Source organism: Aythya ferina (assembly GCF_964211825.1).
Source record: "Aythya ferina genome assembly, chromosome: 3".
NCBI classification, from domain to species: domain Eukaryota; kingdom Metazoa; phylum Chordata; class Aves; order Anseriformes; family Anatidae; genus Aythya; species Aythya ferina.
In genome coordinates, this window is record NC_140298.1 from 24330560 (window position 1) to 24356930 (window position 26371).

Consider the following 26371-nt stretch of genomic DNA (forward strand, 5'->3'; position numbering starts at 1 on the left):
ACTGAAGGGCTCTGATCATACAGATCACCATACATGATGCTCTGAAACTTCAAGAAAATACAAAACTGTTCCAGAAACCAACAGCCCATATACATCAATCACTATGGGATTCCAAACACTTTACAACACTCCAAAACAAACTCCAGATAACAAAATTATTTCCATCTCAAAAACAAAACAAAACAAAACAAAAAACATGAAAATCTGTTAAATCTGTTATACAGCACTTACTACTCTTCTTCATTCCATAATAAAGGAACTATGTCATGTCATAAAGGATGTTAAGATACAATATCAGTTGATATTTAAAACTCATAACTAATAACATTGCCAGCTGCTGTTATTAATGCTTTATGAAGATGCATGTATTTGTAGTGAAATTTACATTCTAAATAAATAATGGTAGGAAATGCATATATTAGAGAAAGAAGGATAAAAAGGACCAAAATAAGTGGAATAAAACAACTTCTACAACAAAATTAAATGTCTGTGAGATATGAAGTCAGAAAGCATCCTCACTTTGAGCATACAACGCAACTATTGTTTTTAACACTCAGCAATCTGAAACACAAGCCTCAAAAATACTCTTGAATTGGAAATCAAAAATCAATGACCCTGATTATCCCAGAACTTCTTTACAGGCACCATCATTACAGAACACAGCAACAGAAGAGTACTCTTCTAGATAGCAAAGAGTGCTCTTCTAGGAACTGACCAGTATCACTCTTACGTTTTGCTTTCAACATCTTTTCTGAGTAAGAAAAAATGGGTTGAAAATAAACAGGTTTTATGACAGAAACACATTAAAAAATGAGATTAGGGGAGATTACAGTCTTCTTTCAAGTCAGTGCAGTCATCCTCAGGCTACAAAAGAGAAGCTCAGAGTGACTGTAACACTTGTCTCTAGAATTTCTCCTCCCATTAGACTTAAATTCAGAAGTGAAGAAAAAAAAATGAACAAAAAAAAATATTTTTTTTTCATTCCAAAAGTGCTAGGCAGTTAAAAATAAAGATTCAAATAGAAATTACTGTGAGAAGGCCAGTTAGCAGCATTAGATTTTACTTGTATATTGCACTCAGTGACTTCAACAAGCATGAAATCTTAATATAGAATATTAACGTTAGTTGTGCATTCGGCATTGGTACCTTTTGTTTTCAAGAATACATGTAAATGATTGAAAAAGTTATTTAAGACATTGTAATGTTCTATTAAATAAAGCCTTTACATTAAGCCTTATACTGTTTTTTTAATTCACCACAACACTATACAGCAAATGTACATAACTTAACATGCATTCGTTCAGAATTTAAATTTTGTCTTTTCATTGTCCTGGAAGCTCCCAAATTATATGTCTTATTTAATGGGTGACTAATCTTTCACTCTTTCAAAACCACTTTTGAATGGAAACTGACTGTTGAATAAAAATCCATCACAAACTTCGTGTTCTGAAAACAAAGTTGAAGAAAGCGTCTTTAATATTTAACCAATTTATTAAACACAAAATATTATCCTCAAGTGACTCAGGCAGATTTTTTTTCCCCTAGTGCTCTTCAAAATCGTGGAACTATTACATTTTTCACACCTTGGTTTTACTCACAGTTTAACAAACGAACACAAGTTTTCCTGTCTTTCCAACTCCCGAGAAGGCTCTTAGCTTTGAATAAACTTGTCATTGAAAGAAACTAAAGTGTAAATATGAAAACTTTCTGCATGACAGCAAGGTGTCAACTGTTAACCCAGCACTCCTGCAGGCTGAAAAGACTGGCTTTGTGTCTGTTAGCCCACAAATCCCAAAGGTTCACTGGTATGACCCTCTTAAATTTTACAATCTTCAAATGTTAAAATAATTAATTTTAATGTAGTGGTGGGTCACCATGCTTTTATAGTTAATAGTCTGATTTAGATACAGATTATTATTAATTCTGTTTCATCTTGACTGTGAACATCTCTTTTATTTAACAGTTTAAAGTTTTAAGTGGTTTTGCATATAAGATGAAGTAATACTGTGCCCAAAATGCTGAAGAATAAAAACTGAGAATATGAGAAAAACTGGGAATGAAGCTTTTCATATCTTTTCAGACAATGGAAGCAAAATGAGAAATAATGAAAGATGAATTAATTTTATAATTATAGATTCAAACACCAGTTTTCTTGAGCTAGACTGACCATCTAGTGGCCCTAAGATCTACATCATCCAGACATTTAGCACAAACTGAACAGACAGAGGTTTTACTTACAACAAAAGGCAGCTGCTGAGATATTGACAAAGTTTAATTTTCTCAATTTAAATTCTCAATTTAAAATATTTTGTACACCAAGTCTCTATCTGTGAGGATGACTATCACAATTTATTGCACCAAAACTACAAAAAGTTGCTCACCAAAGAAAAAAACTACACCTCAGTTTTGTATTGATTATATTGTAACATTTCATTTCCTTCTGAATTTTGAATTGTACTAGTTTCATAGGTCTGCTATGTTTGGACTTGAGTTGAAACTCCATTACTAGGTGCTGAAAGTAATTGGCTAAAAAACTGAGAGCAACTTGTGGCTCTCTGAGAGACTCCAGACAACAATCATCCTCACAGGAGGTTTCTCAGGGCCTCAACCAACCAAGATCTGCAAGGACAGAAATTCTGAGAGCTGGTTTGCAGCGGTGCTATCGTGAACATATCTTCCTTATACCCGGTCAGAATTTCCCATTTTAGCCCATGCCTGCCACCTCACGTGCATTCACTGTGCACTCAAAGAAGCCACCTCCCTTTCCCAAGCCCCTTCTGGTATGCCAAGTACTACAGCCCACCACCAGCTTTGCAGCTCTCTTCTGGAATCCCTCGTGTGGCGATCTGTCTCACACTGCGTTAACAGCCCACACTGCTGCTGAGGCACGCGGCTGATCCACGTCCAACCTGCTGACCACCAGGACCTCGAGGCTCTTTTGTGCAAACTCCTAGAATCATTAAGGTTGGAAAAGCCTTCCAAGGTCATCTGGTCCAACCATCTCCCTACCACCACTATCACCCACTAAACCACATTCCTAAGCACCACATCCAACCTTTCCTTGAACACCCCCAGGGACGGTGACTCCACCACCTCGCTGGGCAACCCGTCCCAGTGCCTGACTGCTCTTTCTCACAAGAAATGTCTCCTCATTTCCAACCTGAACTTCCCCTGGTGCAACTTGAGGCCATTCCCTCTAGGCCTATCACTAGTTACCTGCGAGAATAGGCCGATCCCCAGCTCCCCACACCTTCCTTTCAGGTAGCTGTAGAGAGCAATGAGGTCTCCCCTGAGCCTCCTCTTCTCCAGACTAAACAACCCCAGCTCCCTCAGCTCTTCCTCACAGAACTTGTGCTCCTGCCAGCCTGTCCCAAGCTTGCAGTGCTGCATGGGCTTGCCACCCCTGGTCCGGGACTTGACATTTGTTCTTGTTGAAGTTCACACGGTTACCATCAGCCCTGCCCTCCTGCATACGAACTGCTCCCCTCCCTGCTGTCACCCACAGCTCAGTGAGGGTGCACTCCATCGCTCTGACGAACACATCCGAGACTTGTTTCCAGAATTAAGACCATGGTACAGCTTAGGACACTGTGTATACAACACATACTTCTTCAGTTTAGCAGCAAATCCACACATTACTACTTGCAACACAACATCACACTGCACCACTGAAGTCTTTGTCAGCAGGTGTAACTTCAGGGGCACATTTTTTATGTAATACATTACTTTCCAACTGAGGTTTGTATTTTAATTAGCATTTTGATAAGTTTGGACTACATTCAACAAACATGCACTTAACGTTGTATTCCGCATTAGCTCTCTTTTCCCTTGACTAACCCGCAAAGTCTAAGTGCAGAACGCCAACACCAAAGGCACTGTGTGGCATGAAAAGCGCGAGTTGCAGCGGTACGACCCATGAGAGCCCCCGTTGCTATGCCACAGAAATGTAGAATGGGACAAGCTAAAAGCCGAATCAGTTGTGTGATGGGCTAACTTGCCTGGTGCATGTGTAAAATACCAGTGCTTTGGCTATGAATGCAAGATACTTAGGAAATCTATTCTTAGAAGAATTATGCTATCTCATAACATATACCAAATTTATTCTAAAATACAACTATAAGGAGAGTGTTCTGGCTTACGCATACCAATAAATCTACTTGAAAATTTGTCTCAAATAGTGAACTGATCTTAAGAAAGAATCTGATTTTAGAAGAAAGGACAGCTAACTAAAAGAAAAAACAAAAACAAAAAAAAAAAAAAAACGCTGGAAACACTTCTAAAGAACAGCAACTCTGTAGCTGGTATCAGTAAGGTATTTTTTCCTAAAAGGTTACATACAGTCATCAGCACATCCTCACAGGTGGTGTAAAATTAACTTTGTATTCCTGCAGTACACTTGTTACAATTTTAGTCTGTAAACAATATTGTCTATGTAAAAACTGAAATGTTTACAGTTGAATGCTCACTAGTGGTCAAAAAGCAAACAACATTAGACTTTATTAGTAAATAGAAAGTAAAAAAAATGCTACTTTATGTTCTTTAATCACCAGTGATAGGACCCGTGGGAATGGTGTCAAGCTGAGGCAGGGGAGGTTTAGGCTAGACATCAGGATGAGGTTCTTCACCGAGAGGGTGCTCGCACCCTGGAACAGGCTCCCCAGGGAAGTAGTCACTGCACGAAGCCTGTCTGAATTTAAGAAGTGTTTGGACTGTGCGCTTAGTCATGTGGTCTGAATTTTTGGGTAGACCTGTGTGGTGCCAGGAGTTGGACTTGATGATCCTTATGGGTCCCTTCCAACTCGGGATATTCTATGATTCTGTGATTGTTATGTACCCTCATCCTGCACATTTTGTGTGGTTGGGACTCCTCTCTGACCTTCCATCCTAAAGAATAAAACAAAACTACAGAAGGCACAAAGAAAGGAGGAGGTAAGTCCATAAAAATACACAGTGGTTTTCATAGGAGGAGTGATTTAACAGACTCTTGGACTCTGGAAAAAAAGATGCAACAGATGGTGTGTATAAGCAGGTAAATAAAGAAGAGTTATTCACTGTCTAACCCACTAATAAGAGAAATAAGTATCTGATTAAATTAGCAGCAGATGTGTTCAAGGCAAACAGTTTTCAAGAGTAAGTTAAGGTTATAAAAACATAAGATTGATTTCCAACTTCCACTGTAAAGACCATCTCCTCTGCTGGCACCATTTAGAATGATAACTATCTAATAATTCACAGAATCACAGAATTTCTAGGTTGGAAGAGACCTCAAGATCATTGAGTCCAACCTCTGACCTAACACTAACAGTCCTCCACTAAACCATATCCCTAAGCTCTACAGCTAAATGAAAATTCTAAAAATTCTTTAGCTTATAAAATCATCTAATCTGTCCTGAATTAATTTAAGAATATTTTGTTTGTTATCTGACCATAAAAGTAGTGACAAACATTAGAACTTTTGTGACACGCAGAATACTTCATTTTTAATTATATTTATATTCAGCAACACCGATGCCACTGACTAATGAATTAGCAATCAGTGACAATTAACCAAGAATAGCATAGCTATTTCTGTTTCTCAAAAAAATGTTGGGTCCAATCCTATCCACAATTAAATAAATGGAAGCATCTTCACTGAGTTTCTGAAGCCAAGAAAAAAAGAGGTTAGACAGATTGTATAAACAGAGTATATCATAAAGTTGAGAGGTTCTCAGGGACCATCTTTCCCTCACCATGAAAATATCATCTCAGTTGCCTTTCTACCCAGAATCACAAGACACTTATCTTTCCTCACTCTTCTGACAATTGAAATACAATTTTACCTTGTTTTCAGTCAAGTCCTTCTTCAAATAAGTCTTATTAGTGAAAATGAAGAGGTACAGTATATATCAGTAGCAACAGAAACAGTATAAATGGTTTGAACCTGACCTAAGACCTGTGCAGTATTTTTCTTTAAATATGAGTAGAAAGAGAACCCGCAGCTACAGTAAGAATGGTTATCTCACTGCAAATGACAAGAAGATAGTAGTGCATATTGGCTGGGGGTGTATACTCTGTCAAATGCTCTGGAACTAAGAAAGAAGATGTTAACAACAAAAGTTGATAGTAACAAAGAGATAAAAAAAAAAAAATCAGTACATCTCTTAACTAATTCCTACAGTTTTTAGCTAATATACCACTGAATCAACACTCGAGAGCAAAGTTTCACAACAGAAAGTAAGCCAAGAAACAGGATTTTTTTTTTTTGATTAATGATCTATGGATTTGTGTATAATTTATTTTAGAAGTATATGTTTTAAAAATTTTAATCAAAAAAAATGTGAGAAATAATTCATGGAAATAGTACATGTAATTGTATTTCTCGTATTTCAGATAAAATAGTAAGGTTATGATACAAAAAGAAATTATACCAAGAATTTGTATTTCAAAAGATCCCAGAATGTAGGAAGAATGCTTACTTTAGATTACAAAATAAATACTTGTAAAATGTGTGTCAATCACAATGAACCTATCATTTTTCACATTGAAGATTATGTTCCTCATGAAGATTATGAGGTGATTTGCCAACAGATTCAACTTTCATTTGCTGTCTTACAAATAACTTTCAAAACCATGCCAACGTTTCTCCATCTCACTCCAGAGATGGTTTTACACAGAAAGCTTCTCCCACCTGCAAGAGTTAAATACTCAAAGATTAGAAAGTGCAAGGATTAAAAGCTGACTTGAAATCCCTACTCCAATCCCCAGGTGCACATTTAGCTCAGTATACAATATAAGACCTTTGCCTTTTTCAGTGTGAGACCTGACAATATTCAGAAAAAAGCCAGGGACTGTCAACTGTGGGTCCCTCACATCAGTCAGTGCAGAAGCTGGAAGAAGCCTACAGGGTAAGCCCGTGAATAAGGTGAAGAGAAAATATGACCCAACAGTCACAGCAGTTGAAAGTTTTCCAGAAAACAGCTAGACTTTCCTTTTATTTATAAATCTCCTGCATTTTGATGGGCAATATATGCCAACATTTTTAATCAGGCAGCCACTGGATGTTTGCTTTCTTGTATGCCCATCCTGAATGCTAAGAGTTCTCATTTGCAATAGTGCTAAGCGTTCAAAATGAACCAGATTCCAGAATTTCGCTCTGAACAGATCACCTCTTCTTATATGAAGTATGATAACTTCATCTCAGCCCATGGGGAGCTTGTCAAATAGATGTCTGTAGAGGATTAGAGATTAGATGTTTTTAAAAGGCACCCCACTCTATTACCATCAAAAAGGCAAAGAACTAATGGCTTTTTTATTTCAGTAGCTCCGTAACACTCCAGTGATGATGATGTAACGCAAATCCATCCAGGAAATTGTTACTTTTGCACATGGCGAGGCTTTACTGTCATCAGCAAATAATGTAGGGAATCATACTTACAATGGCAACAACAAAAAAAAAAGAATACCAGGTAACACCCACTGAATAGTTTCCACTGCAGACGGTGAATGAGCATAAAAATAGTATTAAACAGATTCTGTGTGGCTGATCAAATTCAATACCCTGACGCTTGATCCACCCCACATTTAACAAATGTGTTTGAAGTGGGCCTCGGTATAAAATAGGGCTTCTTATGTTTAGGCTTTATTCAACACTGCTGCTACTCCTCAACACGCACCCTGGCTGCAGCAGCATGGGTCCAGAAGCACCACAGCCTATTCAGGTCAGCGCCAACTGGACCTCTGTGTCACCTCCTGCCCTACAGCACAGAATATCTGGGGTAGCCTGGAGTCTAGGTAAAACTGCTCCCTAGGCCAGATTCAACCCACGGGCCACACATACAATAGTCCCACCTAGGCACTGTATGTAGCTTGTTCCTTGGTTTCTCCTCTGGATTATGAAGTTTTTGCCTAGGCATGGTTTTCACGTAACCCATATGAAGCAGTCAGTGTTCTAACTCCTTTTTCTTCTTATATCCATAAATAAAAAGTAGGTTCATTTGGCAATTTTGGCTTTGTTTCCCAATGAAGTGAGGGTTATATAACTTAACAATCTAGTGCCAATGAATTCAGGAGCTAATTTACATTAAAATTGACACAAAGTTGTCAGAACTTAATACTTTCAGGATTCAAAGCTTCATGAACATCAGCAGCCACCAATCTCACCAAACCCAGGGACATCCAGCCAGCCAATAAATCCATGTAAACAGCTGCACCTGCGGCAGCCAACTAAACAGCTGGCAGACAAGGATTGGAAGGGAGAACGAGCTTGTCAGAAACAGCAAGCTGAGTACACGCCAGAGACACTCTGGAGACCCAGGGACAAAAAGAAAAGCATTCAAAAAAGCCTACACACATGAAGAGGACCTCAGAGTACAACAGGAGTGTACCAGGAAACCGTAATGAAAAACGGTTACACTGGTGGGATCAGAAGGGGAAAATACAGGAAGCCAGGTTCATTAGTCTCATTACTCAATCAATAATTTAGTAAATGACAGCACTATGCTATAATTCCTTCTTCTCTGCTACATTCACTTTATCTGTACAACTCACTACTCTCTTTAACACTGCTTCTGAATTCTTAGCACTGAACCCCTCACAATGCAAGATAACTCGGTCTGGAACAGCTCACCTCTGAACACATTCCCTTCCTTGAGAAATGCACAGCTTTCTATAGCCTGCACCGCATTAGAGCACATTCAAGTGCAGCCCACAAACCTGGCACAAGCAGATCCATGAGGATACGCAGTTCTGCCTCAGGTTATAAAGCCTCCCACTGTGACCTTTACCTTTCTCCTCCCTGCAATATGATTTCCATTGCTAGCTCCTCACCCAGACCTCAAATCCCAACTCTTAAGGCAGGTGCCTAAGTCTTGCGACTGCTCAGAGGAGCAAAAGCAGCATACAGAAACCAAATTAACGCTGCCATGAGGAACATTACCATGGTGATGCTGAAGGACTCTCAGAAACGGCTCCTCCACTCTCGCTCTTCCCATCCCCAGCAAATGGCCACCAGACCCCATGCCGAGGCAGCCGCCATCGGGAAGACCCAAATCCCAAGCTACCTGCTGTGCTGGTCTTACCGCTCTCCTCCATATCTGCCATCCTCCGCATCCCAGTATTCTCTGTACTGAATGAATTTAGCATTCTTCTACATTATGTGGAAACACTACACAATAAATAACCTTGCATCTCAAAATAGAGCTGCTACTAAATACTAACACTCATTTTGTTTAGGAAGAGAAATATGACAGAAATAAGAACTGCAGATAAAATTATTTAATCCTATTTAAGACAAAACTTTTCCCAATAGATTCCCTGCTGCTGTTTCCTAGCAAATCTGATTGCCCAAACTATGCAAACTATATACCTGATGCCTGTATAAAACAAAACACCTAAGAAACAAATAGAAACATCTTTTAAGATGACATTAACTTTTAAAGAGAAAGATTTAACTGCTCCTGCAATTACTACATTAGGGCTTTGAACCTGGTCACATGAAGAATATAGGTTTTTTTTTTTTTTTTTTTTTTTTTTTTAAAAAAAAAAGGTCCAGCAGTAACCACAATGCAAAAAAGTACCTAACTGTTGGCACTGACCGGAACAGCAACGGTCACTGCTCATGGTCACTGGCTCCTTGGTTCTCTATACCGCTTCATACAAAAAGCCTTCTTTGTTTTTTAGACAAAAAGAATGAGTTTTAACATTAGAACTGATGTAAACTTGTAAGCTGACAGAGTGACACTAGAAACAGCACTTAAAGATTTTTAAAAGCAGTCAACAGACTAAATTTCTTGCAGCTAACAAATCCTATTTTAAATTTCTGTACTTTGCACATATAACTATATATAACCTGCTTCAAGAGAGTTTTGAACTATTTTGCATTTATTCTTCAGTCAAAAGTTATTAGCCTTGCTTATTGCATATGACTTTACCACCTCCCAAAAATCTGTGCAACTGCAAAGTCTTTTGAACCAAACAAAGTATTTTTTTTCCTGTTAACTTAATCACAAACATTTACAAATTTACTTGGACATAATACAAATTCTGTGTTTTGCCCCTTTGGACTATAAGTCCAGGGGATTCATCCTGTCTTCAAGAGTCAGTATTCATCCAAACCCAACCCATATTTTTAAACACTGCTGACCAGTAAATCATGTTGTTCAAAGCAGGATACTGCAACACAAACAGAAGGAGGTGGAGTTCACCAAGATGAGGAATAAAAATTGTAACACCTACCTACTAACAAATCTATAGGAATCAGCTATTTGGTTGTCAACAAAGAGGATGCCACATTCCTGCTACAGACTACACCGGAAAAATGCATTTTGGTTTCTGTCTTCAGACAGAGAACAAAGTGAAAAACCTAGTAGGTCAGTTTCATGATTGGATATTTTTACCCTGCCTCCCCTTTAATTAGAAACTACAAAGCAAATTCCGGATTCATAGAACGGTTTGGGCTGGAAGGGACCCTAAAGTCCATTTGTTGCCAGCCCCCTGCCATGGGCAGGGACACCTCCCACCAGACCAGGCTGCCCAAAGCCCCATCCAGCCTGGCCTTCAAAGACTTCCAGAGCCTAAGTCCCATGATAACAATTTCACATTCGTACAAGGCAGGCTATTTCTACATCTGGCCTTGATGAGAGAGGTGTTGTATTTTTTTCAGAGGCTAAATTGCTTAACTCATTCATGATCGTTTGCTTTAACTTTTAAGGAGAGATGCCCTAAATCATCTGAAAATATCAAACATGGATTATTATTATTTAGGTTTTTTTTGGCGAATACTTTCCAATCCAACTAATTCCCACAGCTTTCTGGAATAACGCAGCCTCAATTACTAACCCAAGGAAACCGGCAGCACAGGAGCATCCCACACGAACACAATCCGGAGCTGTTTGTGTGGTTTCTCCCCTCGCTCTTTTCCTCCCCTGGAAGTTACGACAACCGCTTTCGGAAGCGAGCGCTGCAGCAAGGGAGCAGCACACCTTAAAGCCTTATTTCCCTGCCATTAAAGTTCGGGGATTTTTTATTTATTTATGTATTTATTTATTTTAAGGAATTCCCAACAAAGCCCACTCTGTGAGCCGAGCGGGGAGGCGTCGGGGCGCAGCCTCCACCCCGGGCAGCCAACAAGTGCTCGCAGCATCCCCCTGCCTTCCCCTCTGCCGCCTGAGCGCGGAGCCTCCCTGGAGCCCCGCCAGCCCCGGGGCCCGGCTGGGAAGCGCTCGGTGCAGAGAGGAGGGCCCGTTCATCCCGTTATTTTTTCATTATTTTTTTATTTTTTTTTTTTACCCAGGGCATCCTCTGCAGGAGGAGGCGGAGGGGATGAAGGGGGCGCCGTGCCCGGGGGAGGGGAACGGAGGAGGAGGAGGAGGAGGAGGAGGCGGCGGAGGAGGAGGAGGAGGGGAGCGCGTTATTGGCCTACTTACCGTCAATCGCCATGATCCCGGCGGTGGGCTGTGCCGTGCCGGGCCGGGCCGGGCCGGGCTGTGCCGTGCCGGGAGGAGAGGGGAGGAGAGGGGAGGGAGGAGGGGGGCGGGCAGCGGAGGCGCTGCCGGCCGCGGCGCTGCCGGGCGGGAGCGCGGAGCGGGGCCGGGCCGGGCCGGGGCGGGGGCTCGTGGCTCCGCCCCGCTCCCGCCGCCGCCCAACGGCCGTGCGCGTGCCCGCGCGGCGGCCGTTTAACCGGCGGGGCGCGCGCTCCCTCCCACCCGCCCCGCCCCGCCCCGCCCCGCGCCCGGCCGAGAGGCGAGGCCCCGCCCAGCCGCCTCTGTGGCGGGGGCTGCGCGCCCGCTGCCCCTCACGGCTGTGTGGTTAAAGGGGGGGGGTGAGGTTGGGTCCCTCCCACCATAAAGACGTGTGGTTTTTATTTTCAACCCGTTGGGATAAGCACGGTTTTCAAACGCTGTTGCCCCGGTGTCAACAGCTGGCAGCTCTGGAAGTCCCCAGCACCTCCTAAATTTTTGGGGAGAAAATGATAACGGTCGCACCACTTCGCATATTTTTATCCTTTTTTATGTATTTATTATTATTATTTATTTATTATTATTATGATTTTCCCAGAGCTATTGGTCAAACCAGACACCGAAAACATGGAAGCGTTAGTTTCAGTCGGTCTGCGGTTCCACAAGCACCTCCCTAACTCCCCTGACAGGTGTGCAGAGCTCATCTGTGCAGCTAAAGAGTTGCACATCACAGTAAAAACGCTGGGAAAAAAATAAATAATTGAAAAACAAACAAAGCTACTTTTGCCAAGTAAAGCCATTGAAAGATGGGAAATGTCAGAATTAAAATTACCCAAGTGATCCTAAGCCACCGTACAACGCATTGCAATACAGTGCCACTGCACGATCGATCACAGACACTGCTCCCTCCTGTCGCACCTCTGACTGACTCGGAGCACAAGGCAGATGGCATCTGAGAGTGAATCAGGACACAGTAGTGAACAAAGATGCCAGAAATCTCGGTTTTGGTAGCTTTTGTTCCCAACTTTAATATTCTGTAACCATAGTGTCCATTTTCCTCTAGTTTTGTTGGCATAAAACTGAACTAACACTGTTATGTGGAGCCATGTTCACAAGCACGCTATGTATCTTCAGAAGAGCCTGACACCTTCACATTTACAATGATCTTCCACAAACGCTTGAAGCACATTTAATGCTAGAAGGGATTAGAAGAAAATAGAAAGGGTTAATGGATCTGCAGTACTTTATGTAGTTGTTTCTTGAGGGAGCAAGTTGTTGTCTGGTGGAAACCTGGCTATGGAGGTCCTCTGTTGTGTCTTGCACACTACCTTCACTTCCCCTTCCCACCTTTGGCTCCTGCCCCACTACTTGCTCCTTCCTTTGTCACACTCCCTCCTGAACTTTATCCTTCCTCTCCTTCGTTGCTGCTTCTGAGCTCTGTTGCCTCCAGCACTCCCAGCCATCTCTAAAGGTCTGCAGATGTTGTCCCCCACGGGATACCTTGCTTCTGCGCCCTGCTCCTCAGGCCCCAGGCTCCTCACACCCTACTAAAGAAGCAGCAAAGGGTATGCAGTCTTCGTGCTCCCTGGCCCTGCGGCATTTAACACAGGATGCTTGGAGCCAGAAGGAAGTCCTGCCAGGCTGTGAAGAGCTCCTACAAGTAACAGAGCAAACAGAAGGACTGTGTTATGGATATTATGAAAGACAGCAGCCTGTATGTAAAATGCCTTTGCTGCGTAGGAAAGCTACTTGTACAATTGGAGCTGTAAGGGAAAAGAACACAGCTGTATACCTGAACAGTTTCTTTGGACATGAACTGACCAAGCAGGAAAATTTTCACAAGATCATGAGAAGAAGCCAATTTGGTACCAATATAATCCTTCTGTTAAATGATAAGTTGCTGTTCAAATCATGGAAACATTAATCTCCTCCAGCCTAACCGCCTTCAGAAATGTTTTGTCATATGGCAAAATCAATGCATTTTCTCAATTTCGTTCCTCACTGAAGTTAGAAAAAGCAACTACAGAGCTGAAAAGCAAAGTCAGGCTGAGCAAAATGGCCATCTCAGAAATCATGAGTCCCTAATGATAGACATTTGTCCAGATTAAAGCAACAATAAAAAGGATTTTGAAAGAGAAAATGTCAGCAAAGCTTACGAGCAAATATAGTTCTTTGTCCCAGCACTGACATTTACCTCAGATCACCCCTATGATTTTCTATTCTTTCCTAGAAAGTGTTCCAGCCCTAAAATTTTCTGCACAATTTGTCTTGATCACCATCTTTCTGACAGCATTACTGTGTTCGGCACAGGAATGAGGACTCCTGTGGGATCAAGTATGTATGAGTTGTTAGCTATTCTTCTCAACATTTTTTTTTTTCCTTTTAACCTTTTTTTCTCCCTTTTAGGCAGTATCCCAGAACAAAGGATCTACCAGCCATGGATGTCAGCAGAATGTCCCAGGACACAAACTCCCACCCATAAAGAATCTGAGATGCAGTTTGCAAGATGTTTAAAGGGTCATCTAAATTTTTTGAGACCCTCACAAGCTGTCACACTTAAGTGTGCAATTTGCAATCATGTTTGCAACTGACATCATGGAATACTTTTTTTTCATAAGGATATGTTTAAAATTTCTAAGCATATTCGTACATCATATACTTCTGCCCACCACCATAACAGCCTACATTTTTCAGCATTATCAGGAGGGACACCTCTTGGACAAACTATTAAAGATCAGCTGTTTTGGTTTTGCTCTCACGTTACAATTGCAACAGTGTAAGCTGTATCTTCATCCATTCGCCTCATAAAAGGAACACAGCTGATCAGTTCCGAATGTCAGAGGCTTTCTCCTAAATCCAGGGGCAGCTCTTTTTGATGAAGGCACTTAAACTACTTGTCTGCCTGCTGCACAGAAGGACAGCTGTGCACAGACAGCTCAAAGTGAAACCTTAAGTACCTGATAAATCAATAGAGACTACAAATGATTTGCAGGTTATCAATAGTTTCCTACCAAAAGGAAGAATATCATCTGTTGCAATGACACATTTGCCAACAGCAAGTTTACTACCATAATAAAACTAACTGATGCATATAGATAAAAGTTTTATCCCATAAGCCCCAAAGCTTTCAGCAAACAACCTACACAGGAGAATCTTCTCCCACTGCACAGATGTGAAGCCACTTTGGTGATTAAAATTGAAAGCTGCTGGAAAAATTTGGCATGAGGGCCATAGGAGAATAAACACATTAAAAATCATGAAGATCTCAGTTACTGCAAAAACAAGGACAGTAATATAATGTGTCTATATGAGATATAGCATAGTTTAGTCTACATAGGATAGTGACACAATTGCATGTTAAGACTAACTTATCAGTATCATTTACATACATTTGTGTTTGCTACATATAAATATTTGATTTTTCTGAGAACTCTAAAACTTTTTCTCAAAATCAGCAAATATTTATTATGAGAGATTACCTTGTAATTCTAAGTTATCTGATCCCTGCTATAAATGGATTATTTGCATATTTAAGGTAAGATCTTCACCAAACCTACCAGAGTTTTTTCTTCCACCTTGGCTATACTCATTATTGTATGAGTATATATGTATATATTTATATGTGTATAGATATGATTAGAGTCAATGCTTAATGAAGATATAGAATATATAAAAACTATAGCATATACGAATGAAAAACCTAACTAAAGGGTTAGAAGACCTAGGCCAGCAGTAACCAGAAAGGTTGAGGCTCTAGATTAGTACCCTCCTATTTAGGATGCCAGACAGATATGCTATCTATAACTGTCCTGACATGAACAAAATGAGCTCACAGTTAAATAAGTTAAATGCAGAAATACGATGGTTTCAATGAAATACCATTGGGAGTGATGAAATGAAGAGCATATGCAAGGTATTTTATTTAAAACAGAACAAAACGCCTTTTTGTTTCAAATCTTTTTACTTCTTATCATATTTAACTTAATATTGAAATTTAAATGAACCATCTTGATTTTATCAAAATAAACTCTTTCTGTAAGAGAACTCAACCTTTTGTTGAAGTTTCACTTAGTGGGGTCTTCCAAGGGTACGTGTTTCTGTGTGCATACACGTGTGCATGCATTCGCTCATGTGTTCCTTTTGTCTGGTTGTCTTCCAATCTGGAATGAAAACAGATTTTGAAAGAATAGATGAAAACTCCCACAGAACCGAAACTTTTTTTTTTTGTCGTTGTTGTTTTGGTTGGTTGGTTGTTTTGTTTGCTTTTGTTTACCTGTTTTTTTAAACCAGGAGCCTTAATAAAGTTCCCGTAGCTTGACGTACACTTCTAGGGTATTCTACCCTTGCAGATTATTTACAACAATGTAAAAATATGTCTTGCAGCAACAGCAAAACAGATGAGACAATCCCAAATGCTCTAACCCAGAATGTTGAAGTTAAAACCTGACCTCTGAGGTATCTTCAAAAGATAGCTCTCAAAGCTATACTTGCTCCAGTAACTGAAAAGATGGCTAAGAATTATAATACAGTGCTGTTGTCCTAATTGATTTGGGATATCAGTTTACATCTTTCCCTAAGAATTGCTGGCAGCAAATTTGTGTATGCTGCCAATCAGATTTGGATGTTAAGTCTATTCAGATTAGTTTCTCACACAAAGTGCTCTTTACTAGGACGTTAAATGCCTGACCTTTTAATATTAAAGTTTGCATTATCAGGCTGTTGGCACTAAGCAAACAATCTGTGACTCTCAGTCTTAGCTTCTCAGAGTTTTTGTGAAAAGGTTATGAAAGACAGCCTGGGCCCTCTGACAGAAATTGCCTGGCTACATCTGGTAAGAGAGATCTACCAGATACCCTCAAGTCTGCCATTGTTGGATGAGGATCATAAACCCGACTCCTGAAGCAAATTATCTGGCCAAATACCACTCAGCGTGTAACTTCATATTCATGAATAAATGATTGAGAAACTCAGAATATTTCCAGCAGCACCTTCCTGCTGCCAAGTACAGGACTCCATGAGGTCAGATTTTCAACTCAGATACAGTTGGAAAGGGTCTTGTGAGCTAAGACAAAGAGCAACCAAAGATTGTTGTTCAGTTTCATATTGCTAATCTGTGGGTAATATGTCTGCTACAGAAAAAATCTGAAAATGTAAATAAAAATGTGAATTTTGGTGCTTATTATTTTCGCTGATGTTCTATTAGCCACACAAGTTGCATGCAGATGTTAGGGCTGGATAAATTCAACAAGGACTCTTAATGGTACACTCAAAGAACTCAGGTGGCTCAGGTTACTGAAGTAAACGTCATTCCACTGTGCTGCACTGTTACGAAACAAAAGCATCATGAAGGTACAGTTAGGACTGCTAAGTGCAATCCCAAAGAAAATGTGCTCATCAGTTAAAACATGACCTCTTACAAATAACAAAATTTATAAACTAAAACTGTGCCAAAAAATCCTGTGTCAAATTAATCCAAAACCCACGTGGACATGACATTTTTTTCCATGAGACAGGTTACCTGCAGATGTAGACTTTCACCACTTCCCTCCCTCCTCAGAGGGGTATCTTTAGCTCTTCCCATCACATCCTCTGCTATACCACCAGAGGTAACAGCACATGCTGCAATTATTCCAGAGCTTTGCATATGACATTTGGTCAGTCAAGAAGCTGCCAAACAAAAAGTATAAACAATGAACTGTCATAATTGATGACATTTCGTCATTTCTCCTGGCTTTTTCTTCAGTGGGGGCACTAATTTCATTTTCCCCTTCCTCTACATGGATGTTAATTTCCACAAAACTAGAAGGAACCTAATTATCTCTGGGATCTTGATGAACTTGATCAACCGTTTCAAAGCTGAGGTTCCCCTCAGCTTTGACAGGCAGAAGCATTTCACAAAGCAAGCATGTTGACAGAAGCCTCATTTGCTTGGAAAATCAGTCTAATCATTTCAAAGACCAGCAAGCAGCCTACACAATTCCTGCAAAATAGGAAAAAATGAGCCATTCAGCTACAGCAGCAAAATAGTATGTACAATTTAATATAAACGTTACATGAACAACAACAGAAAAATGTTGCTTTTTCAAAGAAAGGTATCACATGCAGATCTCTCAACATACAAGCGGATGGAAACGATGGTACTTTCTTACAGAACACTTCTGCGGGCTTCTAATTAGAGAAACCATGACACATGACAGTGATGTGAAAAGAGGCAGATATATGATATGAACAAGCAGCCATTCAGAAAATCATGTCTATTTTATGGAATAAATGTTCTTCCTCAAAAAGTGATCAAAGATAATCCCGCAGAACAACACACTGGACCAGCACTGTCCCCTTAGCAACTGACAATGCTGTAGCCGCAGTCAGACCACTCGGGGTCTGTTCTTAGCAAGGAAGAGATGCTGGTTGGTATACTCAGCCAGTTTAATTTCTGTCTAACTGCAGTGATTTAGCGGGCACGTGCTCCTGAGAGCTCAAAAGCCTGTGGGGTGCCTAGTGCTTTCCTTTTCCATTGGACTTAGATGCTAGGAGCAGCATTGCAAAATTGATTTTAAAAGTCATAAGGGTTCAACACACTGCATCCAGATAATCTGATGCTTCTTTTACTGATAAAAGCTTTACTTTGCCTTTAATTATTTTGAATATTCCCAAGGTACACAGCAACATATGATCTACTCTGATTTCTGGACTTCGCAGAGCCGTTCTTAATGCGCTCTGAACATATGTTCTGTTCTTACTTTTAAAATAACTTCCAGAATATGTCATTAATTCTGATGGCACCACAAGTACTCTATTGTTGCATTAATAACACTACGGAATTTAAAGAAACATTTTTCTAAAAATGTATGCAACATGCAGAATTATTAAAATCATTGTTAAATGCAGGAAACCTATTTAAATAAATTTTATGACTAATATCTGTATTGTCTTATTAAAAGGTTATCTCTGATGAAAAAAACACATTATATGTAAACTGGAACTATAGTCCTGCTTTTTCTAAATATTACTTCTCTATAGGATCCTAGTAAGATTAAGAATTCTGCAGAAGAGCTCTAGAACTGAAGTCAGAGTATAATTAGTATGAAATACTCAGGCTTTATTTACATCTTTAAGGTAATTAATAAAAAATAAAAAACGAAAAAGTTCATTAAAACCATTCTGTATTTGTTAGCTTAAGCTTTACATTAGACATCTAAATGTTTTTCACAAAAAGATGTATCTTAATATCTCTGCTTTTCTAAAAGCTTAAAGTAGATGTATTGAAGTAAAACAGTGTTTAATTTCAGATTCATTAAGTGTCCATCTAGCGCTCACATCTTTTCCAAGAGAGACAAATAAGCAAATTCCTTTGGGAAAAAATGTAATGCAAAATTCAAATAAAATGGAAAAAATACTTACAAATGTATTATTTTTTTTTAAATGATGCTGAAAACAAGTTACTGTGTCATGCTGTTATTACAATATTGATAAAACTGTGAGGCAACAGCTGGAATAGTCCTTTCTAACTTTCTGCCTTCTTTGTCCCACTCCAGCATCAGGCTTCTGTTTCATTCTCTACAGCTATACACTACTCTCCACACCTGGGACTCCTCTGCCAGCCTCAATCTACCCAATTTCTCTGCCTTTGCAGTTCTTGTCGGCTCCCAGAATTGCTCTGAGTCCAAGCCATGGCCCAAGTGAAAGCTGCATTCCCCATCACCATTTTCTTTGCCAATTCTTCCAAAGTCCTCATTGCTGGTTATCATCTGTTTGTTTCATTCCCTCTCCTCTGTGCACACTTCCCAGACTTGGAAGGTCATTCTTTGGCTCTGTGTTTCATTTGAACCCGCTCCCAAGCCTCAGCTTTGACATTCTTCCAACTGCAGAGCGTCTGACTCTCCGAAAGAGAAAAGTACTCTGCTGGAATTACATCATTGTAGTTTAAGATGGAATCTGGCGCTTCCTCTTTAAATTATTTAACAAGACACTTACCTGATTAACTACTTGTTGCATCATAGAATATTTCAGTTGAAGAGAAATCAAGACCCTTTGGTTAAATTTTCAGTAAGAGCTGCTTCAGCTTGCAATAACTGCAGACATTGAACGAAGCTTTTTCATTACTGCTAAATTTCATTTATTCCTTAGCACAGTGTAATTTAAATTATTATTTTTAATCTCAAAGCCTGTATTTGCTGTCATTAACATGGCAAATGACTAGCCAAACCACACAGATTACATTGTGTACATCTTAAATGATATGCAGGAACAGCTGGTTTTGTCAGCATTTCCTTACATTTTTCATTGGTTACAAAAGGTATAAATTTATTGGTATAAATGAGTCCATCCTGAAAAATGCCTTTGACTATCCAGAGTTTTGTGCCTGGAAAAGTTTAGATCTATTAAACAAAGAAAACATAGAAAACACAGTAGGAAAGACTTATATAGCAAATCATTTGAGAAAAATGGAATTATGTCTAGTCTACAAGAATGTCAATAAAAGATTATATCAGATGGGACAATGACGAGAATGGGTGCATCTCAGACTAACTGAACCTCAAATATAGATAGTAGCTGCATAAACAAATGTAGCAAAATTTGCACTTATTTTATGTTATGCCTACACTTTACTGTCTTCACTGTATTGATCTCCACAACACTACTCCAAGGTAAGGAAATATGTTTTTCTTTATTCTACAGAAAAATAACTATGATGAAGAAGCCACACCTACATTGCTCAATAAAAAAAGGACCAGGGACTATCCTGCAGCCATAGGGTCACTTGGTATAGCCTGGATGCATCCACCATGTATGGCCCTGCATTCTTTTTTGGCCTCATGCAGTACCTCTGTGGTCTAAATATATTATTATTGTATACATGCTTTTTCTTTTTCTCCCCCCCCCCTTTTTTTTTTTCCTACACAGAATGCCTGAAATAGCATAAGAGCCACATGCAGTCTATAAAAATGTATATCTGTGGCATTTTTTGATGTGTAGGTAGATGTTGAATACCATTGGGCATGTTATGATGGTACGAGGAGGTGATTAAGTCATCTAGAAATTTGTTCAAAAACTATGTAGGGCACAGGGACCTGGTACAGGTTTTCCTGAGCCACCCAGTTGCAAAATTTTGCTGTGACAAATGGCTTACAAGCTTTTCATAAGGTTAAGGAGCAGGAGCAGGGAACTGTATCCCTTAATTAAACATACCAAGTAGTCTAGATGTACTATGGACACTTTGCCCAGCCATGAAAATCTAATGGAGTCAATTTTTCTCACACTGATTAAGTGCAGGACACATCCCTAGGATGTTAATGTACAGACTACAATCTGTCTTTCAGAATAGGGATAGCACAATGACACTGATGCCAGGCAATTCATAACGTAGAAGAAGACACCGTCAGAAAACAATTTGGCTTTGCTCATTCTCTCTATGGAAAGGTTGTTCCCATAAAATCTGAGGGAATTTATTGTCAAAGATATCTCATCCTCAGCACTATTTCTCATGGCTGAGTTCCATTGGGTTTATTTATTTATTTTTAAATGAAAAGTGCATTGACTCCAATCTTGTGCTCCGCTTTTCATTAAATGGTTTGAAATGGGAACAGGTACATGCTCATTTAGCTATTAAAATAAGTTGATAAGATCTATAATTCACAAAATGTGAATTACTATACAGACTGAATTAATGAGCTTATATGAATTCATAAATTATGTTAAATGAATTAATACACAAACTCCAAGAGGAGATAACACTCTGGGCTTGATGTTGCATGGAAACACTCTGCCACTCAACTGCATGTTAACATTGCTATCAGAAACAAACAAAGCTGGTGTATTCAGTCTAGCAGACCAGTGCCTTCATTTAATCCATCTGAATGAACAGTGCTACTAGATACTGCCATGGCACAGAGTACAGTTCTCATAGTTAAGGCAAATCTGACCAAGTCTAGACAGCATTAAAGTGGAGCCTTTTTGCTACCACGACAGCACAGCAAACAGAGCTTGGAGCTTACATTCGTGAGTTACACGATATGATGGGTTTTAGACAACTGAATAGTCTCTCGATGAAAAGAAATAGTTTTTATCTAAGATGCATGATAAAAATACACTTCGGATGATTCAGGAGCGAATCACTTACACGTGTTACCAATCAAGCAACACACTATCAATGACTACCAACATATAGTTTCTCTGTTCCAGTCACTAATCTACTGAGTGTCTCTAGGTAATATTCACACTAAATGCATTCAGCTGCAGTTATTTGGTAAGGTACCAAGGAAAAAGAAAACATATTTGTTTCATACATTGTTTTTTGTAGCATCCTGTTAAGGAATAAAATCTTAACATGAACAGATCATAAGGAGTTTTATGGCAGAAAAGCTAAACCTAATGAATGCATTGGTTTTCCAAATCACATGTATACAACTGAAGCACAAGAAGTCAATGTTTTTTGTTTGTTTTGTAATTGTTGATTTGGGGTTTGATTTTTTTTTTTTTTTGGGGGGGGGGGGGAGGAAGGGGAGAGCTAATGCTGTTATGGCATAAAATTAGGGAATTTGTTAACTAGCTACCATTTGCAATAGTCTCACAATAGAGGACAACTGGTCATAACAAAATCACAACATACCTTCCTACCATTCATAATTAACTTTTCCTTGGAATGAGAGGAACACGTTGTCCTGTTGCAAAAATAACAGCGCACTTGGTTTTGAGCCAGAGACTGTAATCACAAACGTATTTCTCACAGGCAGCAACTTAATTTACAAGAATCTAATTAAATAAATGAATAAATAAATGAAACTGAGAAAACGCAGCCATATAAGGAAGACCATTTTGATCTCCAGCACCAAACACAAGACTGGAGTCATAAGACTTGGTTCGCTCACAGCTACCATTAACTTCCCGTATAACCACATGTAAGTCATAGGTTGTCTCTGTCTCAGTTACTTTGATCTGGCAATTAGCAACTTTTGGACATGGCTTAGATCTCTAGGCTTCAAATGTGATCAATGGCTAAAGTGTGCAGCTTATACAGAAGAAGTTCCAGTTATTTCAATAAGTAGGAGATTCACATTTTCAACAGTTCAGGCTTTCAAAGTGAATTATACCTTGTCTACAGGTATTCATAAGGGAATTTTAGTAGAATTATATGCCCACATGATATGATTAAGATCAAAGGCAGTGGATATAATCCAGCTTTGTGCAAAATCAGATCCATGCTCTACAAATCCCACTCACAGGTTTTGCCACAAAATATACTTTTCTTCTAAAAGTCTGCATTTGCTTCAAGTCAACATATTACAACTGTATCATACCAGTCAGATCAGCAAAATTACCATTTAACCTTCAGAGTCAGTCAGCAGACATTTATATTTAAAGATAATTTACCACCATGTCCTAAATGAGACAGAGATATGCAATTGAACAGAAAGTATGCAATTATATGCTGATGTTCAGTACGCTGAGAATGATTCTGAGTGACTCCACTGATAAATACATACAAGAAATACACTGAGCTATAATGAAGTTAAATGCCAACCCTTTAAAAGTTCCTACTTCTAGAAAGGAAGTTAGCAAACATTCGTCACCACCACCTGAGAATGACCATACATCCTTCTACCACTGACTCCCAACTCTACTACTTTCCTAGTTCAGTACAGGGACTTGTAACAAGCCAAAATCCAAATCCAACATATATTTGTAGTACCCTGTGGAAGCCACAGAAATCTACCATTTCCACAGATGTAACAGAATCTGGAATTTTGCTCTGAAAATGTTGGTGCATTTCATTAAATGTGTCCAAATTATCCTGAAGTAACCAAAGACACCAAAACATGTGGGAAATGGGTCTTCGTTTTCCTGATACATACTCATTTTCACTGGAGCCTTCTCTGATTCAGAGCACAGACAGAACAGAACTCTTAAATCACAATCAATCATAATTTTAAGGCAAGTCTTCTCTGTCCAACTCATATCCTTTATTTTAGAAACTGAGATGTGCACTATAACAAATGAGGAGCTGTAGGGAGAGAAAGAATAGTTTTCTCAATAAAGAACTGGGCAGGCACTGGAGAACTGTGTTTTATTGCCAGCTCTACCACACGTTGCTGATGCTATGCTAGACAAATCAACATTTTTAGACAGATATTCCTCATACAGCTGAAAGAGGAAAGAAAAACTAAAGCTCATGTTTTGTTTTAAAGTTATTTGTCAGAACAGCTTTTTGGGGATTATCTTTCCAATTTTTCTCAATTTCAAAAACAATTTTAAAAACCTCCTTGGAAAAGATTGATTTTTTTGATGCTTTGGATAGGAAAGAGACAAGGAGAGAAAAAGAAAAACATGCTTCACTTTCATATGTGCATAAATTAAGACCATAAAGGAAAAAAAAAAAATCAAAGGATCTGACTTCCAAGCTTTCAAAAGCATTATCCCATATGGCTTACATTTTGCCCAAAGAAATAGATTCTGCTAGCTAGGGACAGCGAGAGAACAACACTGGGGAAGCGTGTTCAGCAGCGTCTAAGCAGCCTCTGACCTGTGAAGCTGTGCTCCCACGCTGATCCACGGTGACAGTACAAAAGGGTGCGTAGGAAGCAAGAGTAGGCGTATGGCTGCTGAATCCATGCCAGTGCCATTCCTCTGGCAAAGTCCCCTCTCGGGGAAGCGGAGCTGTTGCAGAGGCTCGTGCACACTGAGGGCTGCAGCTGCGTGCAGGCAGCACTTCCAGTTCTGCATGGCCTGGGGACAGGTCAGGGGCAACTTTACCACCCACATGGGGTGCCTCTGCTGGACTTTCCCATTTTTGCTTGGGATAGCAGACAGAATCAAGCTCCAAAACCAGGATCTATTAATAAGAATTAAAAGAAATAATCAATGCATTCTCTATAACACAACTTCAACACGCCCAAGTTCATCCACTGCTCTTTATGGCACTGCTGCCATCATGGGAACAGAAGGTGGCTCTGAGGAGTTACAGAGCAGTGGTTCAAAAAGGGACACAAAGGCATTTACAGAAGCTGCAGGGAAATAACATAACTTTTCTTTTACCACAATGCTTGCAGTTTCTGTTTTGACACTGCTAGCACAAGAATAAATACTGAGAAGAGAAATTTAATCTATATTCAAAGAAATGTGATTCTAAAAAGACAGATCAAATCATTTTTTTCAATACATTGCGACAGTGTTCTTGAAATGAAGGGCTGCTTTGTGTAAAAATAGGCATGGATTAGACCTATCTCCTGAATTTTATCCTAGGATCAGTATTTTACAGAAGCACTGAAACTGACGCATTTTTATCTAAAAAAAATAGAAAAAAGATTATGGGTTGTATTCACCTGATACTCAGCTCTCAGTAGAAGTAATTAATGCACATAACAAAACACTATGTCTTTAGATACTGCTGTCTTCAGATATTTCTTTTTTATCATCTCTTACATAGCTTTACAGAGCAAATTTGAAGGCCTGGCAAGCAGAGACAAACTGCTACTGTCGGAGCCCTTTACAGCTTGGGAAGACAAAGTTACCATCCGTATAACTTCCAAGCACTTGCGTGGGGAGTCCATTTGCAAATTAATTACATAATGCTTCATTTGACATCGGGTGTACGTGTATTTTTTTTAGACAGTGGTGCTCATTTAGAACCCAGGCCAAAGCATCTTGAACGGTTATTACAATTTTGAATCTTTAACAGAAGCAGGATGGAGTCATCACTTTAAAACTATATAAAATTCTAGAGAGCTTTAATTCTATATATACTCCATCTTGTATCCCTGAACATAAATCTGTTTTGCAAATGCAGGATGAATATGTCTTTATACAACACCCACCTTAGTTCACTGTTGCTAATAGAGAGACTATGTGGTTTAAAATACAAGAACAAAAAGCTCCTGTGTCTCTGGGTGGCCTGTCATGGAAATCCATAGGAGGAGTTCTCAAGAGATTTTAGGTGGAAAATTACAGTAACAATTATCAGCTTCCAACCTGCGTTCCCATGAATTGATGTGGTGACACGTATTTGCATTTCTCTGATAGGAAATGGTAGGGCATGCTAATAGCTATTGAGTAGTTTAACAATTATTTAAATTCAGGTTAACCCTAATTACATTTTCTTTTAAATCCAGTGATTTTCCCCACCTTCAGTGAGAAGAACCACGTGGCAAGGCTTGTGTGCAAAGAATGGTTTCTCCAGCTTGTCTCCTGCCAGCTCCTGCTGGGAAAGCCCTGAGGAAGCCATGGTTTTTGATCTCCTGCCTCTTTCCCCAGCCCTAGGAAGCTGAGGGATCTGAAAGGATCAGTGCAGGTTCAGTCCCATAGAAACAGTAATTGAGCTTCGCTGATCCTTTTCAGCCTGGTAGCCCAGCTGCACCACTGAACCATCCACCTGGCCCAATCAATACCGATAACGCAGGACCCAAACTCTGCCATAAAAGCTGGGTGCAGGACAATCAGCGAGGCTGCTAGAGAGGATGGCAATCCTGATTCACACTGCTATCTTCATGGAAACTCTGATTTAAGCCTTCACCAGAGGGCTGCCCAGGCTGCACCACATCCCTGTGTACAGCAGACATCATCAGAAGCGTTATCTTCTCACTCCTAAACAGCATGAGGAAGCCAACAGGCACAGAAAACCTCTTTTGCAGAACAAAACTAAGGGGGATTTGCTCTTTGTACTCTCTGTGCTTCTTTCTGTTCAGCCAAAAAGACCAGATGATCTTGGAGGTCTTTTCCAACCTTAATGATTCTGTGATTCTAAGTAAAAACAAATTCCCTCCACATCCCAAAAGAGATTACATGATTCCCTAACATCTTCCAGAATGTCAACCCTGGATCTTCTTTACCCTCTAATTTGCTTATTACCAACAGATAGTGATTGAAACACACACACACAAGCCATCTCAATGATTTCAATGAGGGTTTTCTTTAGGAAACCTTGACACAGTATAATCAGAATC

The 26371-nt window shown here is 39.7% G+C and overlaps 2 protein-coding genes across 7 annotated transcripts in view; both read right to left on the minus strand.

Moving 5' to 3' along the window:
- The window catches only part of SYT14 (synaptotagmin 14), a 90083-nt gene extending 78587 nt beyond the window's left edge, over positions 1–11496 (minus strand). For all 3 annotated transcript variants that reach the window (XM_084512298.1, XM_084512297.1, XM_084512296.1), the window contains exon 1: positions 11403–11496. In XM_084512298.1, the coding sequence (XP_084368424.1) occupies positions 11403–11415 (13 nt within the window). In that variant the 5' untranslated portion in view covers positions 11416–11496. The remainder of the gene's footprint in view (positions 1–11402) is intronic.
- Positions 11497–12396: 900 nt separating this feature from the next.
- LOC311435058 (uncharacterized protein) overlaps positions 12397–26371 on the minus strand; it is a 28335-nt gene continuing 14360 nt past the window's right edge. For 2 of the 4 annotated variants that reach the window (XM_084515714.1, XM_084515713.1), the window contains exons 3-5: positions 23956–24264; positions 12936–13089; positions 12397–12630 (exon numbers count right to left, since the gene is read on the minus strand). In XM_084515714.1, the coding sequence (XP_084371840.1) occupies positions 12957–13089; positions 23956–24264 (442 nt within the window). In that variant the 3' untranslated portion in view covers positions 12397–12630; positions 12936–12956. Of the gene's footprint in view, positions 12631–12935; positions 13090–15323; positions 15596–16953; positions 17103–23955; positions 24265–26371 lie in introns of those variants that run through there. The other 2 variants (XR_014691892.1, XM_084515715.1) reach the window with 2 other exon arrangements.